This window comes from Trachypithecus francoisi, unplaced genomic scaffold (genome assembly GCF_009764315.1).
Source record: "Trachypithecus francoisi isolate TF-2019V2 unplaced genomic scaffold, Tfra_2.0 Lachesis_group20, whole genome shotgun sequence".
Taxonomy (NCBI): domain Eukaryota; kingdom Metazoa; phylum Chordata; class Mammalia; order Primates; family Cercopithecidae; genus Trachypithecus; species Trachypithecus francoisi.
The window spans coordinates 53,007,314-53,029,350 of NW_022681466.1; the positions used below are offsets into that span (position 1 = coordinate 53,007,314).

Genomic DNA, 22,037 nt, shown 5'->3' on the forward strand with positions numbered 1-22,037 from the left:
TGAACAGTTCATTATATTAACATCTAAACAAATGAAAACTTTCCAAATCACTTATTATACAAGAAACAACAGCCTATGTTTAGGAAAGTTACTTGTGGATAAGGGTGTTGGCATATTCCCATAGGGCAGTCTACCCCTTGCCTGGCAGTAAATTACTACCAAAACTAATACCATAGATTTCAAAAGGACTGTTTCCTGCCCTGATTATAAATAACAAGACCAAGTGTCAAATGAGGCATAATCCGTTTTTGGAAGACTAAAATATAGTCTCTTCCAAAATTGCTGGGCACGGTGGCTCACACCTGTAATCCCAGCATTTCAGGAGGTCAAGGTGGGTGGATCACGAGGTCAGGAGATCGAGACCATCCTGGCCAACGTGGCAAAACCTCGTCTCTACTGAAAATACAAAAATTAGCTAGGCATGGTGGCATGCGCCTGTAGTCCCAGCTACTAAGGAGGCTGAGGCAGGAAAATCGCTTGAACCAGGGAGGCAGAGGTTAAGGTGAGCTGAGATCGTTCAACTGCACCCCAGCCTTGGCAACAGAGCAAGACTCCATCTCAAAAAAAAAAAGAAAGAAAAAAAATATATATATATATATGAAGAGACTAAAAATAGCTCAATAACTTACAGCTTTTTCAAAAACTCATGATTTTTCTTAACCATCTCTTTCAAACACAGTTACTTAGTACTACAAAATAACAACTGGTTCTATTTTCAGCCTCTTTCAAACCACTAATCTTAAATTCACTTTCAAGTTAAAAAGAAACACCTGTCTGGGTGCAGCGGCTCACACCTGTAATCTCAGCACTTTGGGAGGCTGAAGCAGGCGGATCATCTGAGGTCACGAGTTCTAGAGACTAGCCTGGCCAACACAGCAAAACCTCACCTCTATTAAAAATACAAAAATCATTGGGAGGCCGAGGCAGGCGGATCGCCTGAGGTCAGGAATTCGAGACCAGCCTGGCCAAACATGGTGAAACCCTGTCTCTACTAAAATTAGCCAGGCATGGTAGCTGTAATCCTAGCTACTCGGGAGGCTGAGGCAGGAGAATTGCTTGAACCTAGGAGGCAGAGGTTGCAGTGAGCCGAGATTGTGCCATTGCACTCCAGCCTGGATGACAGAGCAAGACTCTGTCTCAAAAAACAAAACAAAAATCAGCTGGGAAAGGTGGCACGTGTCTGTAGTCCCAGCTACTCAGGAGGCTGAGACATGAGAATCGCCTGAAGCCGGGAGGTGGAGGTTGCAGCGAGCTGAGATCACATCACTGCACTCCAGCCTAGGCAACAGAATGAGACTCCAATTCAAAAAAATAAATAACTAAATAAAAACTTTAAAAACCCACATTATAGGACGAGCATGGTGGCTCACGCCTGTAATCCCAGCACTTTGGGAGGCTGAGGCGGGCGAATCACGACGTCAGGAGATCAAGACCATCCTGTCTAACACGGTGAAACCCCGTCTCTACTAAAAATACAAAACATTAGCCGGACGTGGTGGCGGGCGCCTGTAGTCCCAGCTACTCGGGAGGCTAAGGCAAGAGAATGGTGTGAACCCAGGAGGCGGAGGTTACAGTGAGCCAAGATTGCGCAACCACACTCCAGCCTGGGCGACAGAGCGAGACTCCATCTCAAAACAAACAAACAAACAAAAAAAACCCATATTATAAATTGTGTTAATATTATAAAAGATAAAGACTGAAGCATTGTTTCAGATTAAGGGACACTAAAGAGACAAAGCAACGTAATGCATGGTTTTCTTTTGCTATACAGTACACTGTCTGAACAGCTAATGTCCTTTTATAGCAAAAGACAGTCCTTTTCACTGGCCAAAAATCTAAATGGGGTCTGTCAATTTGTTGATGCATTATATTAATGTTCATTTCTGGGCCGGACGTGGTGGCTCCCACCTGTAATCCTAGCACTTTGGGAGGCCAAGGCGGGAGGATTGCCTGAGCTCAGGAGTTCAAGACCAGTCTGGCATCATGGTGAAACCCAGTTTCTACTAAAATACAAAAAATTAGCTGGGCCTGGCAGCATGCACCTGTAGTCCCCAGCTACTCAGGAGGCTGAGGCAGGAGAACTGCTTGAACCTGGGAGGCAGAGGTTGCAATGAGCAGAGATGGCGCCACTGCACTCCAGCCCAGGCATCAGTGCAAGCCTCTGTCTCTGAAAAAAATATAAAATAAAAAAAGTAAGAGTTCATTTCTGGATGCTGACCATTACACTGTGCTATGTAAGAGAACGTCCTAATTTTTAGGCTTTACCCACTGAAGTATTTAGGGATAAAGAACAGCAATAGCATATCTGCAACTTACTTTCCAATGGCTCAGAATAAAACAGAGAGGAAGAGAAAAAAAGAAGTGTGATAAAATGTTAACATTTGGAGAATCTAGGTGAAACGTATGAGAATTTGTTATATTATTCTTGAAGCGTTTTGTAAGGCTAAAATAATGTCCTAATTAAAAGTTAAAACAAAAAATGTAATAAACAAAACCCAGCATATTACAACATAAAGGGAACTAGCGGCTGGGTGCAGTGGCTCACGCCTGTAATCCCAGCACTCTGGGAGGCCGAGGCGGGCGGATCATGAGGTCAGGAGATCGAGACCACGGTGACACCCCATCTCTACTAAAAATGCAAAAAATTAGCCGGGCATAGTGGCAGGTGCCTGTAGTCCCAGCTACTCGGGAGGCTGTGACAGAAGAATGGCATGAACCCGGGAGGCGGAGCTTACAGTGAGCTGAGATTGTGCCTCCAGCCTTGGCGACAGAGCGAGACTCTGTCTCAAAAACAAAACAACAACAACAACAAAAACACGGTACTAGCTTGGTAATTCCAACTACTTGCTGGTTCCAGCAGCAGCCTCCCTGAGGCGCCACACCTCCCCATGCCCCCACCTCATTCAGGGGACGTGGGGGCTTCCTGTGCTTACAGCACTGACTGTGAGTGTTCTCAAGTGACCACAGATACGTAGGTGGTGGATGCTCAGAACTAACCGGAATCTTAATAAAGTAGTTCACTGTGTAAGCTAGTTACATATTTTAACAAAACTAGGAATACTTGAATAGTATTTCTTACCTGTTTTCTTTCCACAAGTGCATTTGTTAGCTGATGGCAAAGCCCAGCAACTAGATACAATAACAAAATATTGAAAATATAAATATAACCACAAGGGCAAAATATTTTCAATGGAGAATAAAATGTTATTTAGCTTACAAGTGTCTGTTGCATATCGAATGTGTTCCCCATTACAAGTACTGATGAAGAGTTGAACCTGTGAGAATAGCGTTTCAAAGTCAGGAACACTGGGCATAGAAAACTTCACAAACCTAGAATAAGGAGAAAATAATCAAATTACCCTGATAGTTCATGGGATAAAATACAGAAGCAACGTATCCAAGAAATCCATCCTGCCTCCGATACTCTGTAAAATCAAATGAGCAACAGTATTTTTTAGAATTAAGAACTAGGCCAGGACAGTGGCTCATGACTGTAATCCAAGCACTTTGGGAGTCAGAGGCAGGAGGACTGCTTAAGGCCAGGAGTTTGAGACCAGTCTGGGCAACATGGTGAGACCCTGTCTCTACTACAAAAAATGAATTAGCCAGGTGTGGAGGTGCATACCTGTAGTTGCAGATACTTGGGAGGCTGAGGCTGGAGGATCACTTGTGCCTAGAAGGTTTAGGCTGCAGTGAGCTATGATCATGCCACTGCACTCCAGACTGAGTGACAGAGCAAGATCCAGTTTCAAAAAGCAAATAAATAAGAACTAGAATCCGTGAGATTTTCCTGACCTGGTTATTTTGCACAATCAAGATACAGAACAGACACAAATAAGGGTTAAGAAAAATATGTGGCTGGGCACGGTGGCTCACGCCTGTAATCCCAGCACTTTGGGAGGTCGAGGCAGGTGGATCACGAGGTCAGGAGATCGAGAACAGCCTGGCTAACACGGTGAAACCCCATCTCTAGTAAAAATACAAAAAATTAGCTGGGCGTGGTGGCGCGCACCTGTAATCCCAGCTGCTTGGGAGGCTGAGGCAGGAGAATGGCATGAACCTGGGAGGCTAAGCTTGCAGTAAGCCGAGATTGCGCCACTGCACTCTGCAGCCTGAGTGACAGAGTGAGACTCCATCTCAAAAAAAAAAAAAAAAACAAACCCAGAAAAAGAAAAATATGTTTATGCCCAGCATGGTGGCTCACACTTGTAATGCCAGCACTTTGGGAGGCCAAGGCGGGTGGATCACCTGAGGTCAGGAGTTCGAGACCAGCATGACCAACATGGAAAAACTCCGTCTCTAATAAAAATACAAAAAATTAGCCGGGCATGGTGGTGCATGCATGCCTATAATAACAGCTACTCGGGAGGCTGAGGTAGGAGAATCGCTTGAACCCGGGAGGTGGAGGTTGTAGTTAGCTGAAATGGTGCCATTGCACTCCAGCCTGTGCAAAAAGAGCAAAACTCCACCTCAAACAAACAAAATATATATATACACACATATATATATATATGTTTAATAAGGAACAACTTTCAAGATGAAAAATTCCACTAAATGAAGCCAAATAGGCTGGGCATGGGGGCTCAAGCCTGTAATCCTAGCACTTTGGGAGGCTGAGGTGGGCAGATCACAAGGTCAGGAGCTCGAGATCAGCCTAGCCAATGTGGTGAAACCCCATCTCTACTAAAAACACAAAAATTAGCTGGCTGTGGTGGCACATGCCTGTAGTCCCAGCTACTTAGGAGGCTGACAGGAAAATTGCTTGAACCCAGGAGGCGGAGGTTGCAGTGAGCTGAGATCGTGCCACTGTACTCCAGCCTGGGAGACAGAGCAAGACTCTGTCTCAAAAAAAAAAAAGGCCGGGCGTGGTGGCTCACGCCTGTAATCCCAGCACTTTGGAGGCCGAGGTCAGGAGATCGAGACCATCCTGGCTAACACAGTGAAACCCCGTCTCTGCTAAAAATACAAAAAATTAGCCAGGCGTGGTGGCAGGCACCTTTAGTCCCAGCTACTTGGGAGGCTGAGGCAAGAGAATGGCGTGAACCTGGGAGGTGGAGCTTGAGGTGAGCCTAGATCATGCCAGTGCACTCCAGCCTGGGCGACAGAGCGAGACTCCATCTCAACAAACAAACAAACAAAAAATCAGTTGTTGCAGGTGGGCACAGTGGCTCCCGCCTGTAACCCCAACACTTTGGGAGGCAGAGGCAGGTGGATCACTTGAGGCCAGAAGCTCCAGACCAGTCTGGTCATCCAGTGAAACCCTGTCTCTACTAATACAAAAATTAGTCAGGTGTGGTGGCGCACACTTGTAATCCCAGCTACTCAGGATGCTGAGGCATGAGAACTGCTTGAGCCTGGAAGGCAGAGGTTGCAGTGAGCCGAGATTGCACCACTGCACTCCAGCCTGGACGAAAGAGGGAGACTCCGTCTCAAAACAAAAAACAAAAAACTGTTGTTGCTTTTCCTGCTTTGAGAACATACTAAGGGGGACCAAGAGTGAGAGCTATGGGCTGGCTGGAGGTGGGCAGAGGCTTAGGTTAAAGATGCTGCCATCAGCTGTGTGATCTACTTGGGAATAACACTGACAGAACAACTGATGGGCAGGACAGGAGGAGTGGAATGGTGAGGAGGACTCAGGTGATCCTTCCCAAGTAACTCAGCAGATGGTGCCATCAACTGCCATAAGAAACACTCCAAGAAGGCGCTGGTGATAGGTTTTAGGAGAGAAATCATGTAAACTAGCACTATTAAGGCATTGGTTGTAAGGAAATTTCAAGTTCTTTTCTAGAAAAAAAAAGTACTGTTGAAACATAATTTCAAGAAAAATCAGGCCGGACACCGTGGCTCACACTTCTAATCCCAGCACTTTGGGGGGCCAAGGCAGGCAAATTACTTGAGGTCAGGAATTCAAGACCAACCCGGCCAACATGGCAAAATCCAGTCTCTACTAATAATACAAAAGTTAGCTGGGCATAGTGGCATGCGCCTATAGTCCCAGCTACTTGGGAGGCCGAGGCAGGAGAATCACTTGAACCCGGACACGGAGGCTGCAGTGAGCAGAGGTCCCGCCACTGCACTGCAGCCTGGGGGAGAGAGTGAAACTGTGTCTCAAAAGAAAAAAAAAAAAAAAGAAAGCTGGGCGCAGTGGCTCATGCCTGTAATCCCAGCACTTTGAGAGGCCAAGGTGGGTGGACCATGAGGTCAGGAGTTCAAGACCAGCCTCGTCAACATAGTGAAACCCCCTCCCTACTAAAAATACAAAAATTTGCCGGGTGTGGTGGCATGCACCTGTAGTCCCAGCTACTTGGGAGGCTGAGGTGGGAGAATCGCTTGAACCTGGGAGGCGGAGGTTGCAGTGAGCTGAGATCAAGCCACTACACTCTAGTCTGGATGACAGAGTGAGACTCTGTCTCAAAAAAAAAAAAAAAAAAAGAAAGAAAGAAGAAGGCCGGGCGCGGTGGCTCAAGCCTGTAATCCCAGCACTTTGGGAGGCCGAGACGGGCGGATCACGAGGTCAGGAGATCGAGACCATCCTGGCTAACATGGTGAAACCCCGTCTCTACTAAAAATACAAAAAACTAGCCGGGCGAGGTGGCGGGCGCCTGTATCCCAGCTACTCGGGAGGCTGAGGCAGGAGAATGGCGTGAACCCGGAGGCGGAGCTTGCAGTGAGCCGAGATTGCGCCACTGCACTCCAGTCTGGGCGACAGAGCGAGACTCTGCCTCAAAAAAAAAAAAAAAAAAAAAAAAGAAAGAAGAAAAGAAAAACTAAATGGATATTACCTAATCATAATTTCTCCTACGTCTTTTGGTTTGTCTACTTCCATCTATACTGCATTATTTGACTTAACAATGTCACCATACATCCGTATTTACACTTTGTAATTATTAGTCATGTGAGAAACAGTTTCACTTGGGGTTCACAATAGGTCAGTGAAGCATTGCGACTGCCAGTTTATAAATAAAAACATGAAGCTCAGGGCCAGGAGCAGTGGCTCACGCCTGTAATCCCAGCATTTTGGGAGGCCTAGGCAGGCAGATCACGAGGTCAGGAAGTCGAGACCATCCTGGCTAACAGGGTGAAACCCCGTCTCCACTGAAAATACAAAAAATTAGCCGGGTGTAGTGGCAGGCGCCTGTAGTCCCAGCTACTCGGCCTGTAGTCCCAGCTACTCGAGAGGCTGAAGTAGGAAAATGGCGTGAACCTGGGAGGCAGAGCTTGCAATGAGCAGAGATCACGCCACTGTACTCCAGCCTGGGCAACAGAGCTGAGGCTCTGTCTCAAAAAAATAAAATAAAATAAAATAAAAATAAAAAATAAAAATATGAAGCTCTGGGCCCCACAACTCAAAATTGGAAGAATATATAGATTCAAAACCAGGATCCTCAGCCAGAATCTCAGGGTTCTTTCCATATCTTACCTAACACATACAATGGTAAAACACCTTATAGCTTCAAAATGCTTTCATGTCCATTATTCACCTGATATATATGTATATGTGAGTTTATGTGTGTATAAAACATGCATGCTGTCTGTTCTTTTTTTTTTTTTTTTTTTGAGGCGGAGTCTCGCTCTGTCGCCCGGACTGGAGTGCAGTGGCCAGATCTCAGCTCACTGCAAGCTCCGCCTCCCGGGTTTACGCCATTCTCCTGCCTCAGCCTCCCGAGTAGCTGGGACTACAGGCGCCCGCCACCTCGCCTGGCTAGTTTTTGTATTTTTAGTAGAGACGGGGTTTCACCGTGTTAGCCAGGATGGTCTCGATCTCCTGACCTCATGATCCGCCCGTCTCGGCCTCCCAAAGTGCTGGGATTACAGGCTTGAGCCACCGCGCCCGGCCAGCTGTCTGTTCTTTTTTGAGATAGGGTCTTGATGTCACTCAGGCTGAAATACACTGGTGCAAACATAGCTCACTGTAGCCTCGACCTCCCAGCCTCAAGCAATCCTCCCACTTCAGCCTCCTGGGTAGCTGGGACCACGGGCATGTGCCACCACACCCGGCTTTTTTTTAGGGGGCGGGGGAGGGACAAGGTCTTGCTCTGTCACCCAGGCAGAAGTGCAGTGGCACAAGCACAGCTCACTGCAGCTTCAATCTCCTGGACTCAAGTGATCCTCCCACCTCAGCCTCCTGAGTAGCCAGGACCACGGGTGTACACCACCACGCTTGCCTAATTTTTGTATTTTTTTAAAGACAGGGTTTCGCCATGTTTCCCAGGCTGGTCTCGAACTCCTGAGCTCAGGCAATCTGCCCACCTCAGCCTCCCAAAGTCCTGGGATTACAGGCATAAGCCACCATACCTGGCCACACTTTTTTTTGTGTAGAGATGGGGTCTTGCTATGTTGCCCAGGCTGGTCTCAAAAAGAGACTCCCAAAGTGCTAGGATTACAGGTGTGAGCCACTGTGCCCAGCATCTGCTCTTTCATATAAATAAGAAAATACAGACAGTAAAAATCCCTACCAGCACTGTCCAATAGAACTATCTGCAGTGGTGGAAATGTTATAGATCTGTGCTAAGACAAGGACATGTGACCACATGTGGCTACTGGGTACTTGAAACATGGCAAGTGCACTCGAATCTTTAATTTTAATTTAAATAGCTGCATATGGCTAGTGGCCACCATACTGCAAGCATAACTCTAGATCCTTCCATTCTGACAAAGATTCTTCTCTAAACTCTGCTCCAGACACATACCTTTGTCTCAGGAATCCCAGTGTAAGTGAAGCCAGACTCTCACTTTAAGTCAATTTCTTCTCAGTTTATTTATATCATTTCAAATGTCATGACAACCACAATATCCCAATTTATAATACTATAACATCAAGAGAATTACTGTCAAGTACACAGTTACAAAGAACCCCAATTAAAATAAGGTCTATTTAATTTGGTCTTAAATAGCTTAAATTTGTTTGAAGGGAATTCTAAGCAATGTTGTTTTGGACCTTTGATACTTTTTCTTTTTTGGAGATAAGGTCTCACTTTGTCATGCAGGCTGGAGTGCGATGGTTTAACTGTAGCTTACGAAGCCTTGAACTTCTGGGCTCAAGCGATCCTCCCACCTCAGCATCTTGAGAAGCTGGCCATGTACACTACACCCAGTAGTACAGGCATGTACCACTACACCCAGCTAACTTTTTTATTCCTTGCAGAGATAGGGACTTGTTATGTTGCCTAGGCTGGTCTCAAACTCCTGGCCTCAAATGATCCTCCCACCTTGGCCTCCCAAAGTGTTGGGATTATAGGCATGAGCAACTGTGCCCAGCCGATATTTTCATTCAATGTATTCTGCCATGCCCTGTGGCAGTACTCTTCTGAATTTCTTTTTAATTTAGAAAATGTGGACAATCCTATGGATTACATGAATAAAAGTACTCAGATAAATGCAAACTATAGTCCCCACAATTGAGATGGCCATTTTAAAAACAAATTTTTCAGAATTTGTATAAACATAAAGGTTTTCTTTTTTTTTTTTTTGAGACAGTCTCACTCTGTCGCCTAGGCTGGAGTGCAGTGGCACGATCTCAGTGCACTGCAACCTCCGCCTCCTAGGTTCAAGCAATTCTCCTGTTTCAGCCTCCCGAGTAGCTGGAATTATAGGCACCCACCACCATGCCCAGCTAATTTTTGTATTTTTAGTAGAGACAGGGTTTCACTCTATTGGCCAGGCTGGTCTCGAACTCCTGACCTCAGGTGATCCATCCGCCTCGGCCTCCCAAAGTGCTGGGATCATAGGCATGAGCCACTGTGCCCAGACACATGCACTCCAGCCTGGGCGACAGAACAAGGCTCCGTCTCAAAAAAAAAAAAAGATAAAATTGAACAAAATATAACAAGCAATGATTAGTTGGAATGATTAAACTGTAACTGCTATAACTTTAGTTTTGCAAAAGAGCTCAATGTTGTTTACAATAGTTTACTTTCCATACCAAAAATAAATAAAAATAAAGCCAGGGCCAGGCGCGGTGGCTCACACCTGTAATCCCAGCACTTTGGGAGGCTGAGGCGGGCGGATCACAAGGTCAGGAGATGGAGACCATCCCGGCTAACACGGTGAAATCCCGTCTCTACTAAAAATACAAAAAATTAGGCGGGCGTCATGGCGGACGCCTGTAATCCCAGCTATTCGGGAGGCTGAGGCAGGAGAATGGCGAGAACCCGGGAGGCGGAGCTTGCAGTGAGCCGAGATTGCGCCACTGCACTCCAGCCTGGGCCACAGACTGAGACTCCGTCTTGAATAAACAAATAAATAAAAATAAAGCCAGAAAGTGCAGAATGTTCGGTTTTAACAAGCACAAAACTATAAAAGAAGATGCCCCTTACAAAACAGCAAGGACGCCCAAGGAGTGTTCTTGTACATCCAGAGCCCCGAGCACAGTGTCCAGATGGGATAAGTTCTTCGCAAGGAGTTCCCCACTCTTGTTGATCAGTTCACAAAGCTGTGTCATTTGCCCTGGAAAACAGGAACACCACCATTGCATTTTAGCTACAGCACTAACTAAACTAATGGAACTCTAACCACAACTTTGTACTTCAGAGCCTGAAGTGCCCAAAAAGGATTCTTACATCTCCTTCATTTCGGATGAGGATCCTGAAGGACTGGAGGGGTGAATCAACCAAAACGAGTTAGAGATTACCTGGACTTCCCACTTCTCTCTGACTCTGAATGTTTCACCTTTTTCTCTATTCTGTTTTCCAGTCTCCCAAGCTGAAATGCAAATGTTACTATTAACAGCTCTCTGCATCCAAATGATTTAGTTTTACTTCCTAGGTCTCTCAACTCCATTTCTTTCTCTCTCCCCTCTCTGCCCTAATTCAGATCCTCATCATTTTTTCTCTGGATTACATCATAAATCTTTTTTTTTTTCTTTTTTTGAGACGGAGTCTCTCTCACTCTGTTGCCCAGGCTGGAGTACAGTGGCATAATCTCGGCTCACTGCAACCTCCATCTCCGAGTTCAAGCGATTCTCCTGCCTCAGCCTCCCGAGTAGCTGGGATTACAGGTGCCTGCCACCGCACCTGGCTAATTTTTCATATTTTTACTAGAAACGGGGTTTCACCTTCTTGGCCAGGCTGGTCTTGAACTCCTGACCTCGTGATCCACCCACCTCAGCCTCCCAAAGTGCTGGGATTACAGGCGTGAGCCACTGCGCCCAGCCTACATCATAAATCTTCTAAATGGTCTGCCTACTGTGATCCTTCTCCCCCCCAACCCACACTCCATATTACTGTCTGTTCTAAACTGTGCGTTCAATCAAGTTACTCCAATGACTTTAAGAAGTACAAACGCCTCAGCCTGGACTAAGGCCCTTCAGTAACTGGTCCCTGCTACCTTTCCAGCCTTATCTCCTGCTACTTCCCCTCACACACCTACTCTCTGATCACAGCCAGCTCAGAAAATCAACATCTATCTTCTCTCCTCTTTATGCTTCTACACATGGCTGTTTTCTGTCCTTCTCCCCCACATCCTCTGCTACCGAACTGAGCCTCGTCCAACATTCAACAATCAACTTGCGGCATCTCTGGACCCTCATCTCAGCTCCCTTCCTCATGGCTAAGCTGGGTATCTGCCCTCTCTGCCTCGCATGGGACTGTGGTGGTTAGGTAATTCAGTAAACTCAGGTGGAGGGACTGTCCCTTTCTCCAGCTCTAGAATACAACACTTGCTTAGCAGCTCATCAAGCAGTTACTTGTTGAATTAATCTCCTAATTGATCTATTTTTCCCCTATACTGCAATAGTATGTTTGTTTCGTTTTGTTTTTTGAGACAGGGTCTCATTCTGTCGCCCAGGCTGCAATGCAGTGGTGTGATCACAGCTCAAAGCAGCCTCCATGTCCTGGGTTCAAGCAATCCTCCCACCTTAGCCTCCCGAGTAGCTGGAACTACAGGTGTATATCACCATGTCCATCTTATTTTTAAGTTTTTTGTAGAGACAGGAGTCTCACCATGTTGCCCAGGCTGGTCTCTAACTCCTGGGCCCAAGCAATCCTCCCACCTTGGCCTCCCAAAGTGCTGGAATTAGAGGCATGAGCCACCATGCCCAGCCTGCAATGCTATGCTTTAACAACTAAGGTACAGAATCTATTAATAATTAGGCCTCAGAAGGGTACTGTGTAATCCTAGCACTTTGGGAGGATAAGGTGGGCAGATCTCGAGGTCAGGAGTTCAAGACCAGGTTGGCCAACATGGAGAAACCTATCTCTACTAAAAATACAAAAATTAGCTGGGTGTGGTGGCACACACCTGTAATCCCAGCTACTAGGGAGGCTGAGGTGGGAGAATCCTTAAACCTGGGAGAAGGAGGCTGCAGTAAGCTGAGACTGAACAACTGCACTCCAGCCTGGGCAACAAAGCAAGACTCCGTCTCGGGGGAAAAAAAAATTAGGCCTGATTTGGTACCCCGAAGTAGACCCATCAATTTTGACAATTATTCTCATGAAGATGCCATGGTCACACTCTAGCTGTCTTTCTGGTAACAGCAGGGATACATTTAAGACCATGGGCATTAACCTCAAGTTTCTGACTTCTCTATTTCTACAGAGCAACTGCATAATCTTTTCCTTACTAAAAGAATACAACATAGTATAAAGTTTAAAATACAAGTGACTATAGCTAGGTATTTTTGATAATTTAACACTTTTCAATTTGATACGTTTTACTGAAAGCAAAGGAAACATATTACACACATGCATTACAAAACAAAAATAAAACAGCTGTGATCTTATTAGGTATCACCTCTTGAGATCACACAGATTTAACTGGGAAATACCAACTCATCTTCATTGTATTACAGATCTCACTGGTAGGTATGAAGTAACTTCTTCCAGTTGAATAATTTGCCTTTTAACCCATTACTCTAAATATATTAACAATAATTTGTAACACCCAGAAATAAGCATTGCAATCCATTAGTTCTCTACTAGTTAACAATCAGTGCCAAGTTGAGACTGAAATAAAAGCTGGGTCACTATAAAATCATTAGCTAATTAATTAGTGCAGGGCCAAGGGCAGAGTCAAAAAAAAGCTTAAGTGTCAGAGAGTGCATTCGAAATCAGTCCAACCAGAGATGTGGGCAATAAAATTCTTTTATTTATTTATTTATTTTGAGACAGAGTCTCGCTCTGTTACCCAGGCTGGAGTGCAGTGGTGCGATCTCGGTTCACTGCAAGCTCAGCCTCCCAGGTTCACACCATTCTCCTGCCTCAGACTCCCGAATAGCTGGGACTACAGGCTCCCGCCACCATGCCCGGCTAATTTTTTGTATTTTTAGTAGCGATGGGGTTTCACCATGTTGGCCTGGCTGGTCTCCAACTCCTGACCTCAGGTGATCTGCCCGCCTTGGTCTCCCAAAGTGCTGGAATTACATGAGTGAGCTTGGTCTCCCAAAGTGCAGGAATTACATAAGTGAGCCACCACACCCGCCCGGCCTAAAACTCAAAGATTTCTATGCAGTGAGTGTGAGGCACAGCAGCCGACAGCAATGAAAGTTACCATATTTATCTCTGTCTAGCAGACTGTTCCTATAGCATCCTATAACCTGATGCCCACAACAGCCCTAGTTCTGTTTTGTAATTAAGAAAATTAGCCCAGGAAAATTAAGTGGCTCACACAAGAAGTGACTGAGACAGGATTTCAACCTGAAGTTTCTAACTACACTACACCCCAGGAAGGAGAACACTAGGTATTTGTGGCATAAATTAAACCAGTGGTTCCTTTATTCATGGAAAAAGCAAGCCTGTGCCTTCCCTGTGAACCTAATTTCTATTAATAAAAAGGAAAAAGGAAAAAGAGAAAGAACTCTTATTAAGTGCAGCTCCATATCAGATCATTTGTCTTACACCAGTGAGGTAAAAGCACCCCTCCATTTTTACAATGGAGATACAAAAGACTCAGAGATTAAAGGTGACTTGTCCAAGGTCATGCAGCTCCTAGAACTTTACAATTAATGACGGTAACAATAATTTGCAGCTGTTTTTATTGCACCCCTTATGACAGTCACTGTTCCAAGTGCTTTTACATGGTTTCTCTCATTGAATCTTCACAACTCTATATAAACTAGGGACCTATTTTGCAGACGAAAAAACTGAAGCACGGGATAGTTAAAGGGGCCTTCACAGCCAGCATCTAATTATTCTAATTTCGGGTTCAGAATTTGGTACATTCATATGCAATGAATGAACCAAACAACCTGGAAAGTGAGAGCAAAATCATCACAATTCTACCCCTAAAAATGGAGTCCTGGCCGGGCGCAGTGGCTCACACCTGTAATCTTAGCACTTTGGGAGGCCGAAGTGGGCGGATCGCTTGAGGTAAGGAGTTTGAAACCAGTCTGGCCAACGTGGTAAAAACCCCATCTCGGCTGGGCGCGGCGGCTCAAGCCTGTAATCCCAGCACTTTGCGAGGCCGAGGCAGGCGGATCACGAGGTCAGGAGATCAAGACCATCCTGGTTAACACAGTGAAACCCCGTCTCTACTAAAAAAAAAAAAAAAAAAATTAGCCGGCGTGGTGTCGGGCACCTGTAGTCCCAGTCACTCGGGAGGCTGAGGCAGGAGAATGGCGTGAATCCGGGAGGCAGACCTTGCAGTGAGCCAAGATCGCGCCACTGCACTCCAGCCTGGGCTACAGAGCAAGACTTCGTCTCGGGAAGGGAGGGTCGGGGGGAACCATCTCTACAAAAAAATACAAAAAAAAGAGCCACGTGGGCTGGCCGCGGTGGCTCACGCCTGTAATCCTAGCACTTTGGAAGGCCGAGGCCAGTGGATCACCTGAGGTCAGGAGTTGGAGACCAGCCAGGCCAACATGGTGAAACCCTGTCTCTACTAAAAATACAAAAATTAGCCGGGCGTGGTGGCAGGCGCCTGTAATCCCAGCTACTCGGGAGGCTGCGCAGGACAATCGCTTGAACCCAGGAGGCGGAGGTTGAGGTGAGACGAGATCGCACCACTGCGCTCCAGCCTGGGAGACTGGGAGACAGTGAGACTCCGTCTCAAAAAAAAAAAATATATATATATATTCGGGAGACTGAGACAGGAGAATCGCTTGAACCCGGGAGGCTGAGGTTGCAGTGAGCCGAGATCGCGTCACTGCACTCCAGCCTCGGCGACAGAGAGAGACTCTGTCTCAAAAAAAAAAAAAGAAAGAAAGAAAGAAAGAAATGAGCTACGAGCGAGAGCTTCCGCAGCATTCTGTAGGACCAAAATAGGCGCACGGGTTCCCGAGCGTGCGCCGCCTGGCAGCGCAGCTGGCCGAGGCGAGCCGCAGAGCCAAAGCACCCAGAACCGACTCGCCTCCTGCCCGCTCCCGGCGGCCTAGTCAGCAGGCGGCGGAGCGGCGGCGAAGCTGACACGGCGGTGCGCCAATCACCGAAGGCAAGAGAGACAGAAGGGACCAATAGTCACCCGAGATGTCGCCTGGCGGAAGTCACACCCCCAAACTGTCAAGCAAAGCGCCCGGTGGAAGGGGCCCAGGCCGGGGGGAGGGGGCTCCCGGCGGCCCGAGGGAGGGGAGGCCGGCCGGCGAGGACGGCGGAGCACGAGAGGGCTGCCTACACTTGGCCGCGCTCGATCCTGCCCTAATCTAAACGCCGCAACCCCGAGCCCGGCCCCAGAGAATAGGCTCAGGACTAAAAGGGCTGTCCCAGCCGTCCGTGTTGGCGCCTGGGGATGCAGGCCCGTCCCTGGTACCCGCCCATGCCCAGCCCGGCGACCTAGGGCCTCACCTTGAGCCGAGAGCTGCCGGACACTGTTCACGAACTGCTCCAGGGCAGACGCCATGTTTTCCCCCGGGCGGCCCGAGCGCCGAAGGCAACACGCGCGGGAAAAGGCTGCCGCTCTGGGAGGAGGGGCCGCGGCAAGCCACCTGAGGGCCTCGCGAGCGGCGACGTCACTTCCGCTGGTTCAAGCACCGCGAGAATCTACCTAGCGGCCAACCCGTTACTGTTTCCATGGAAACAGCCTCACTCGCCGTAGCCGGAAGTTAGCGTTCCATAGTCGCCGGCGTCTTCATTCAGTGCGCTTGTGAAATCCCTCTGCACGTTAAATGGGGATAGGGGGCAAAGGAAGGAACGAAACTCATAATTAAGCAAGTATTTTCTGGTTCTGGATTTTGCTAGAGAGGCCCTGCGGTTTTCTACCTGGGCAGATACTTCAATGAAGCACGACTTAGTTGTTACGTCTCCCATGAGGTTTTCCGTGTGATACTAGACTCTGGAGCCAAGCAGCCTGGGTTCAACTGCCTTTTCTACCACTTAGTAGCTGTGTGACTTTGAGCAAGTCACTTGACCGTCGTGAGCATTGTTTTCCCCATCTGTAAAATCTCAATGTCCTTAACTACATAAAACACTTAGGACAGCGCATAGCGCATAGGGAGAACTATAGTTACTCATTCAAGATGTACGTTGAAGTAAAAAAGTAACACCACACACAAAAAGAAAGTGAATTGATTTTCCCCATCCGGGATTGATGTCTCCCTCCTCCGCTTGTCCCCTAAAGCACTTTGTTCTTCTCACGTTGCACTTCTACTGTGTTGTAGAAATGTGTCTCTATAGTCCATGTCGTAACTGTAAACCAAAAATAAAAGTCTAAGCCCTCCAACTGACTGGTGGACCCTATCCTAAGCCAAGGACATTCCAGTTTATCCTGAAAAACTAGTTCAGGCCATGATGCGAAGTGGTAGTCAGACATGCCTCACAAACATCAACACAGAGACCTTAAGACTGGTAGACTCAAGACCGATAAGAAATATTTACAATCTATTCTATCTGAATCCTGCTACCTGGAAGCCTCATCTGCATGATAAAACCTTGGTCTCCACAACCCGTTATAATCGTAACCAGCTATTCCTTTCTATTTACTTCCAGGTCCTTAGATAATAACTCTTTCAACCAATTACCAATAAAAAAATCTTTAAGTCTACCTATAAGGTGGAAGCCCCCCAACTGCCCCAAGTTGGCCCGTCTTTCCGGACCCAACCAATGTACATCTTACATGTATTGATTGATGACTCATGTCTCCCTAAAATGTATAAAACCAAACTGTACCTGTCCACCTTGGGCACATGTCCTGAGGAGCTCCTGAGGCCGTGTCATCATCGCATCCTTCACCTTGGCAATATAAACTTTCTCAATTGATTGAGACTGGTCTCAGGTACTTTTGGTTTACAGATCCATTGCTTCTAACTGGCATGGAGTTCCTTAAGGTCAAGGATCTCTCTTACTAACCTTGATTCCTCTTTAGGGCCCAGCATAAGATTTGCTGCATAGTAGGGACAGAGGAAACAAACATGCATTTAAAAATTTTGTCCAACATTTGTTTACTGACACTTACAATGTGTTGTACCAGGCACTAGAAATACACTGGTAGTAAAAACAGTCTTGGGGCCTGGCGCAGTGGCTCATGCTTGTAATCCAGCACTTTGGGAGACTGAAGCAAGTGGATAACTTGAGGTCAGGAGTTGGACACCAGCCTGGCCAACATGGTGAAACACCATCTCTACTAAAAATACTACAAAAATTAGCTGGGCTTGGTGATGGGTGCCTGTAGTCCCAACTACTTGGGAGGCTGAGGTGGGAGAATCACTTGAACCTGGGAAGTGGAGGCTGCAGTGAGCCGAGATGGTGCCTCTGCACTCCAGCCTGGGCGGCAGAGGAAGAATCTGTCTCAAACAAAACAAAACCAAACCAAACAAAACAGTTTCAGTCCTTCTCTCCTGCAGATAACACATGAAGACCCTAGAGAAAAGGAGTTAGTGCTCCGAAGGAATGGAACATGATTCTATAAAATCATGTCACAGAGGATATTGACCTGGCATGGGAGAAACAGGGAAGGCTTTCTTGAGGAAAAGGCATAAACTGAGCTCCGAAGAAAGAGGAAGAGTTTTTTGTTTGTTTATTTGTTTGTTTGAGACAGAGTCTCTCTCTGTCGCCCAGGCTGTAGTGCAGTGGCGTGATCTTGGCTCACTGCAAGCTCTGCCTCCTGGGTTCATGCCATTCTCCTACCTCAGCCTCCCAGGTAGCTGGGACTACAGGCACCCGCCACCACACCCAGCTAATTTTTTGTATTTTTATTAGAGATGGGTTTTCTTTTTTTTTTTTTTTTTTTTTGAGACGGAGTCTCGCTGTGTCGCCCAGGCTGGAGTGCAGTGGCCGGATCTCAGCTCACTGCAAGCTCCACCTCCCGGGTTTATGCCATTCTCCTGCCTCAGCCTCCCGAGTAGCTGGGACTATAGGCGCCCGCCACCACGCCCGGCTAGTTTTTTGTATTTTTTAGTAGAGACGGGGTTTCACCGTGTTAGCCAGGATGGTCTCGATCTCCTGACCTCGTGATCCGCCCGTCTCGGCCTCCCAAAGTGCTGGGATTACAGGCTTGAGCCACCGCGCCCGGCCATAGAGATGGGTTTTCACTGTGGTCTCGATCTCCTGACCTCGTGATCCACCCGCCTTGGCCTCCCAAAGTGCTGGAATTACAGGTGTGAGCCACCGCACCCGGCCAAAAGAGGAAGAATTAATAAGATAAAGGGGAAGAAATATTTCTGAGTGAGAGGACAATATGGTGCTAAGACCCTGCATGTGAAAGGAGCATGCTAGTTGAGAATGAAGAACTGAAAGAACGTCTTTGTGGTTGGAGGGGAGTGGTTTGTAAGGTGGACAGGGGCCGGGTCATGTAAGCTGTGTTAAAGGTACTGGACTTTCTCCTGAGAAGACTGGGAGGACTGGAGAGTTTTATGCAAGCAGGTAGCAGGATCAAATTTGCATTTTAAGGCCAGATGTGGTAGCTCACGCCTGTAATCCCAGCACTTTGAGAGACTGAGGTGGTTGGATCACAAGGTCAGGAATTTGAGAGCAACTTGGCGAGTAAGATGTAACCCTGTCTCTACTAAAAATACAAAAAATAGCCGGACATGGTGGCGTGTGCCTGTATTCCCAGCTATTCGGGAGGCTGAGGCAGGAGAATCGCTTGAACCCGGGAGGTGGAGGTTGCAGTGAGCTGAGATCAGGCCATTGCACTCCAGACTGGGCAACAAAAAGAGACTCAACTTCAAAAAACAAAACAACCACAACAACAACAAAAACTGCATTTTATTATTATTATTTTTTTGAGACGGAGTCTCGCTCTGTCTCCCAGGCTGGAGTGCAGTGGCTGGATCTCAGCTCACTGCAAGCTCTGCCTCCCAGGTTCACACCATTCTCCTGGCTCAGCCTCCCGAGTAGCTGGGACTACAGGTGCCTGCCACCTCGCCCGGCTAAAAACTGCATTTTAAAAAGATTCATCTGGCTTCATGTGGATAACCTGGGAGACAGGAAGCTATTGCAGTAGTCAACATGAAATATAACAGTAATAATTATACCTTAAATAGTTATACCTTGAATGCTAATAATTATACTCTTGCCAGGAGTTCGAGACCAGCCTAGACAACAGAGTGTGACTTTGTCTTTACAAAAAAAAATTTTTTTTAACTAGCTGGTTGTGGTGGTGCATAACTGTTGTCTCAGCTACTCTGGAGGCTGAAGTGGGAGGACTGGTTGAGCCCAGGAATTTGAGGCTGCACTTCGCTATGATCTTGCCACTGCACCCCAGTCTGGGTGACAGAGTAAGACCCTGTTTCTTTAAAATAAATAATCATAGGCCGGGCGCGGTGGCTCAAGCCTGTAATCCCAGCACTTTGGGAGGCCGAGACAGGTGGATCACGAGGTCAGGAGATCGAGACCATCCGGGCTAACACGGTGAAACCCCGTCTCTACTAAAAAATACAAAAAACTAGCTGGGCGAGGTGGCGGGCGCCTGTGGTCCCAGCTACTCGGGAGGCTGAGGCAGGAGAATGGTGTAAACCCGGGAGGCGGAGCTTGTAGTGAGCTGAGATCCAGCCACTGCACTCCAGCCTGGGAGACAGAGTGAGACTCCGTCTCAAAAAAATAAATAAATAATAATAATAGTTCTCTTGAAAGTGTAGATAAATTCACCAGGATAAATTGGTGAACTTGAGACATGTTTAGATGAATAACTATAGCACTTGTACTCTAAGATGGAAATGTTCCTGAATGTCCTATGGAAGCAATTGGTCCTTAATCTTTGATCACTTGCAACACACAAGACAGACATTTTGACTTATGGGACAAATTTCCATTGGATATACGTGGATTTTGGTGAAAGCCAAAAATGTTGAAGATAAGTAAAGAACTACAATGATTCGGCCGGGCGTGGTGGTTCAAACCTGTAATCCCAGCACTTTGGGAGGCCGAGATGGGAGGATCGCGAGGTCAGGAGATCGAGACCATCCTGGCTAACCCGGTGAAACCCCGTCTCTACTAAAAAATACAAAAAACTAGCCGGGCGAGGTGGCAGGTGCCTGTAGTCCCAGACACTCAGGAGGCTGAGGCAGGAGAATGGCGTAAACCCAGGAGGTAGAGCTTGCAGTGAACTGAAATCCGGCCACTGCACTCCAGCCTGGGCGACAGAGCGAGACTCCGTCTCAAAAAAAAAAAAAAAAAGAACTACAATGATTCAAAGTAGCCACAGCTACTAATAATACTTTGATTATTTATTTATTTATTATTTATTGCCTATTTAGGTTGTGGCAGCTGCTCTCGAAGTGTGATTCCACCAGTCAGCAGCATCAGTGTCATTTGGGATTTCCTTGGAAATGCACGTTCTTGGACCCCACTGTAGACTTTCTATATCAAGAGCTCTGAAACTGGGCATGGAGGCTCATGCCTATAAACCCAGCACTTTGGGAGGCTGAGGCGGGTGGATTGTTTGAGGTCAGGGATTTGAGACCAGCCTAGCCAACATGGCGAAACCCCATCTCTACTAAAGATACAAAAATTAGCCAGTCGGTAGTGGTGCACACCTGTCATCCCAGGTCCTTGGGAATCTGAAGCAGGAGACTCGCTTGAGCCAGGGAGGTGGAGGTTGCGGTGAGCTGAGATCGTGCCACTGCACTCCAGTCTGGGCAAGAGAGTGAAACACTGTCTCAAAAAAAAAAAAAAGGTGATTCCCTGATTCCCAGCAATCTGAGTTTAACAAGCCTGCAGGTAATTCTGATGATGCTAAATTCTGAGAGCATCTGGACTGTGGGCTCCAGATGAGCCAGCATACAAATGACACTCATTTCAAAGCAGCTGAAAGTAATTCCACCTTTCTCTTTCCTCTCAAAAACAAATGACTGAAAGAGATGTGATTATAGGGATAAACCTGAATATATTCTAACTTGGTTTTTGTTTGTTTGTTTTTGTTTTTTTTGAGACGGAGCCTCGCTCTGTCGCCCAGGCTGGAGTGCAGTGGCGCAATCTTGGCCTACTGCAAGCTCGGCCTCCTGGGCTGATGCCATTCTCCTGCCTCAGCCTCCCGAGTAGCTGGGACTACAGAAGCCCACCACCACGTCCAGCTAATTTTTTTTTTGTATTTTTAGTAGAGACGGGGTTTCACCATGTTAGCCAGGATGGTCTCGATCTCCTGATCTCGTGATCCACCTGCCTTGGCCTCCCAAAGTGCTGGTATTACAGGCCTAAGCCACCAGGCCCAGCCCTCCAACCTGTAGTTTTTTTTAAGCCAGACTTTTGTAAAATCTGGCAATTACTTGAGAATGCCTCACAAGGAATGATGGCTCAGTGGTGGGTGGAGATGATACATTTAATCTTTTGTTCTTTTATTTTTTGAACACACATTTACTTTGTATCAAGTATGTGTCAAGGCTTTGCCAGATGCTGGGAATATGTCTGTGAACAAGACAGAAAGTCCTGGGTCACATGAAGTTCTGGTTTGGAAAGTAAAACAATAAGCAAACAAATACATAATTTGGATAGTAATATGTGTTATGAAGAAAATAAAGCATGGTGATGGGGGCATGGGAAGGTCAGGAAATGCTTCTCTGAGCCCTCAAGGATGAGAAAGAGCCAGTTAAGAGAGATGTGGGGCCAGAGTTGGAGACAGAGAGATATGCATGGTGGGCGAAGGTCTTAAAATCCAAACAAGCTTGGTGTGTTTCAGGAAAAGAAAAAAATGCCAGTGCAGCTAGAAAATAGTGAATCAGGAGGATCCTGGTGTGT

The 22,037-nt window shown here is 46.9% G+C and overlaps 1 protein-coding gene across 5 annotated transcripts in view; it reads right to left on the bottom strand.

The window, feature by feature from the left end:
• Window positions 1–15,927, bottom strand: part of COPS3 (COP9 signalosome subunit 3) — a 36,624-nt gene extending 20,697 nt beyond the window's left edge. The window contains exons 1-4 of one of the 5 annotated variants that reach the window (XM_033184342.1): window positions 15,714–15,921; window positions 10,317–10,446; window positions 3,218–3,330; window positions 3,080–3,129 (exon numbers count right to left, since the gene is read on the bottom strand). Coding sequence is in view for 2 of the 5 variants with exons in the window: in XM_033184340.1 (XP_033040231.1) it covers window positions 3,080–3,129; window positions 3,218–3,330; window positions 10,317–10,446; window positions 15,714–15,768 (348 nt within the window). In the remaining 3 variants the exon portion in view is untranslated. Of the gene's footprint in view, window positions 1–3,079; window positions 3,331–10,316; window positions 10,447–15,713 lie in introns of those variants that run through there. The other 4 variants (XM_033184340.1, XM_033184341.1, XM_033184343.1 and 1 more) reach the window with 4 other exon arrangements.
• Between the last annotated feature and the right edge of the window lie 6,110 nt (window positions 15,928–22,037).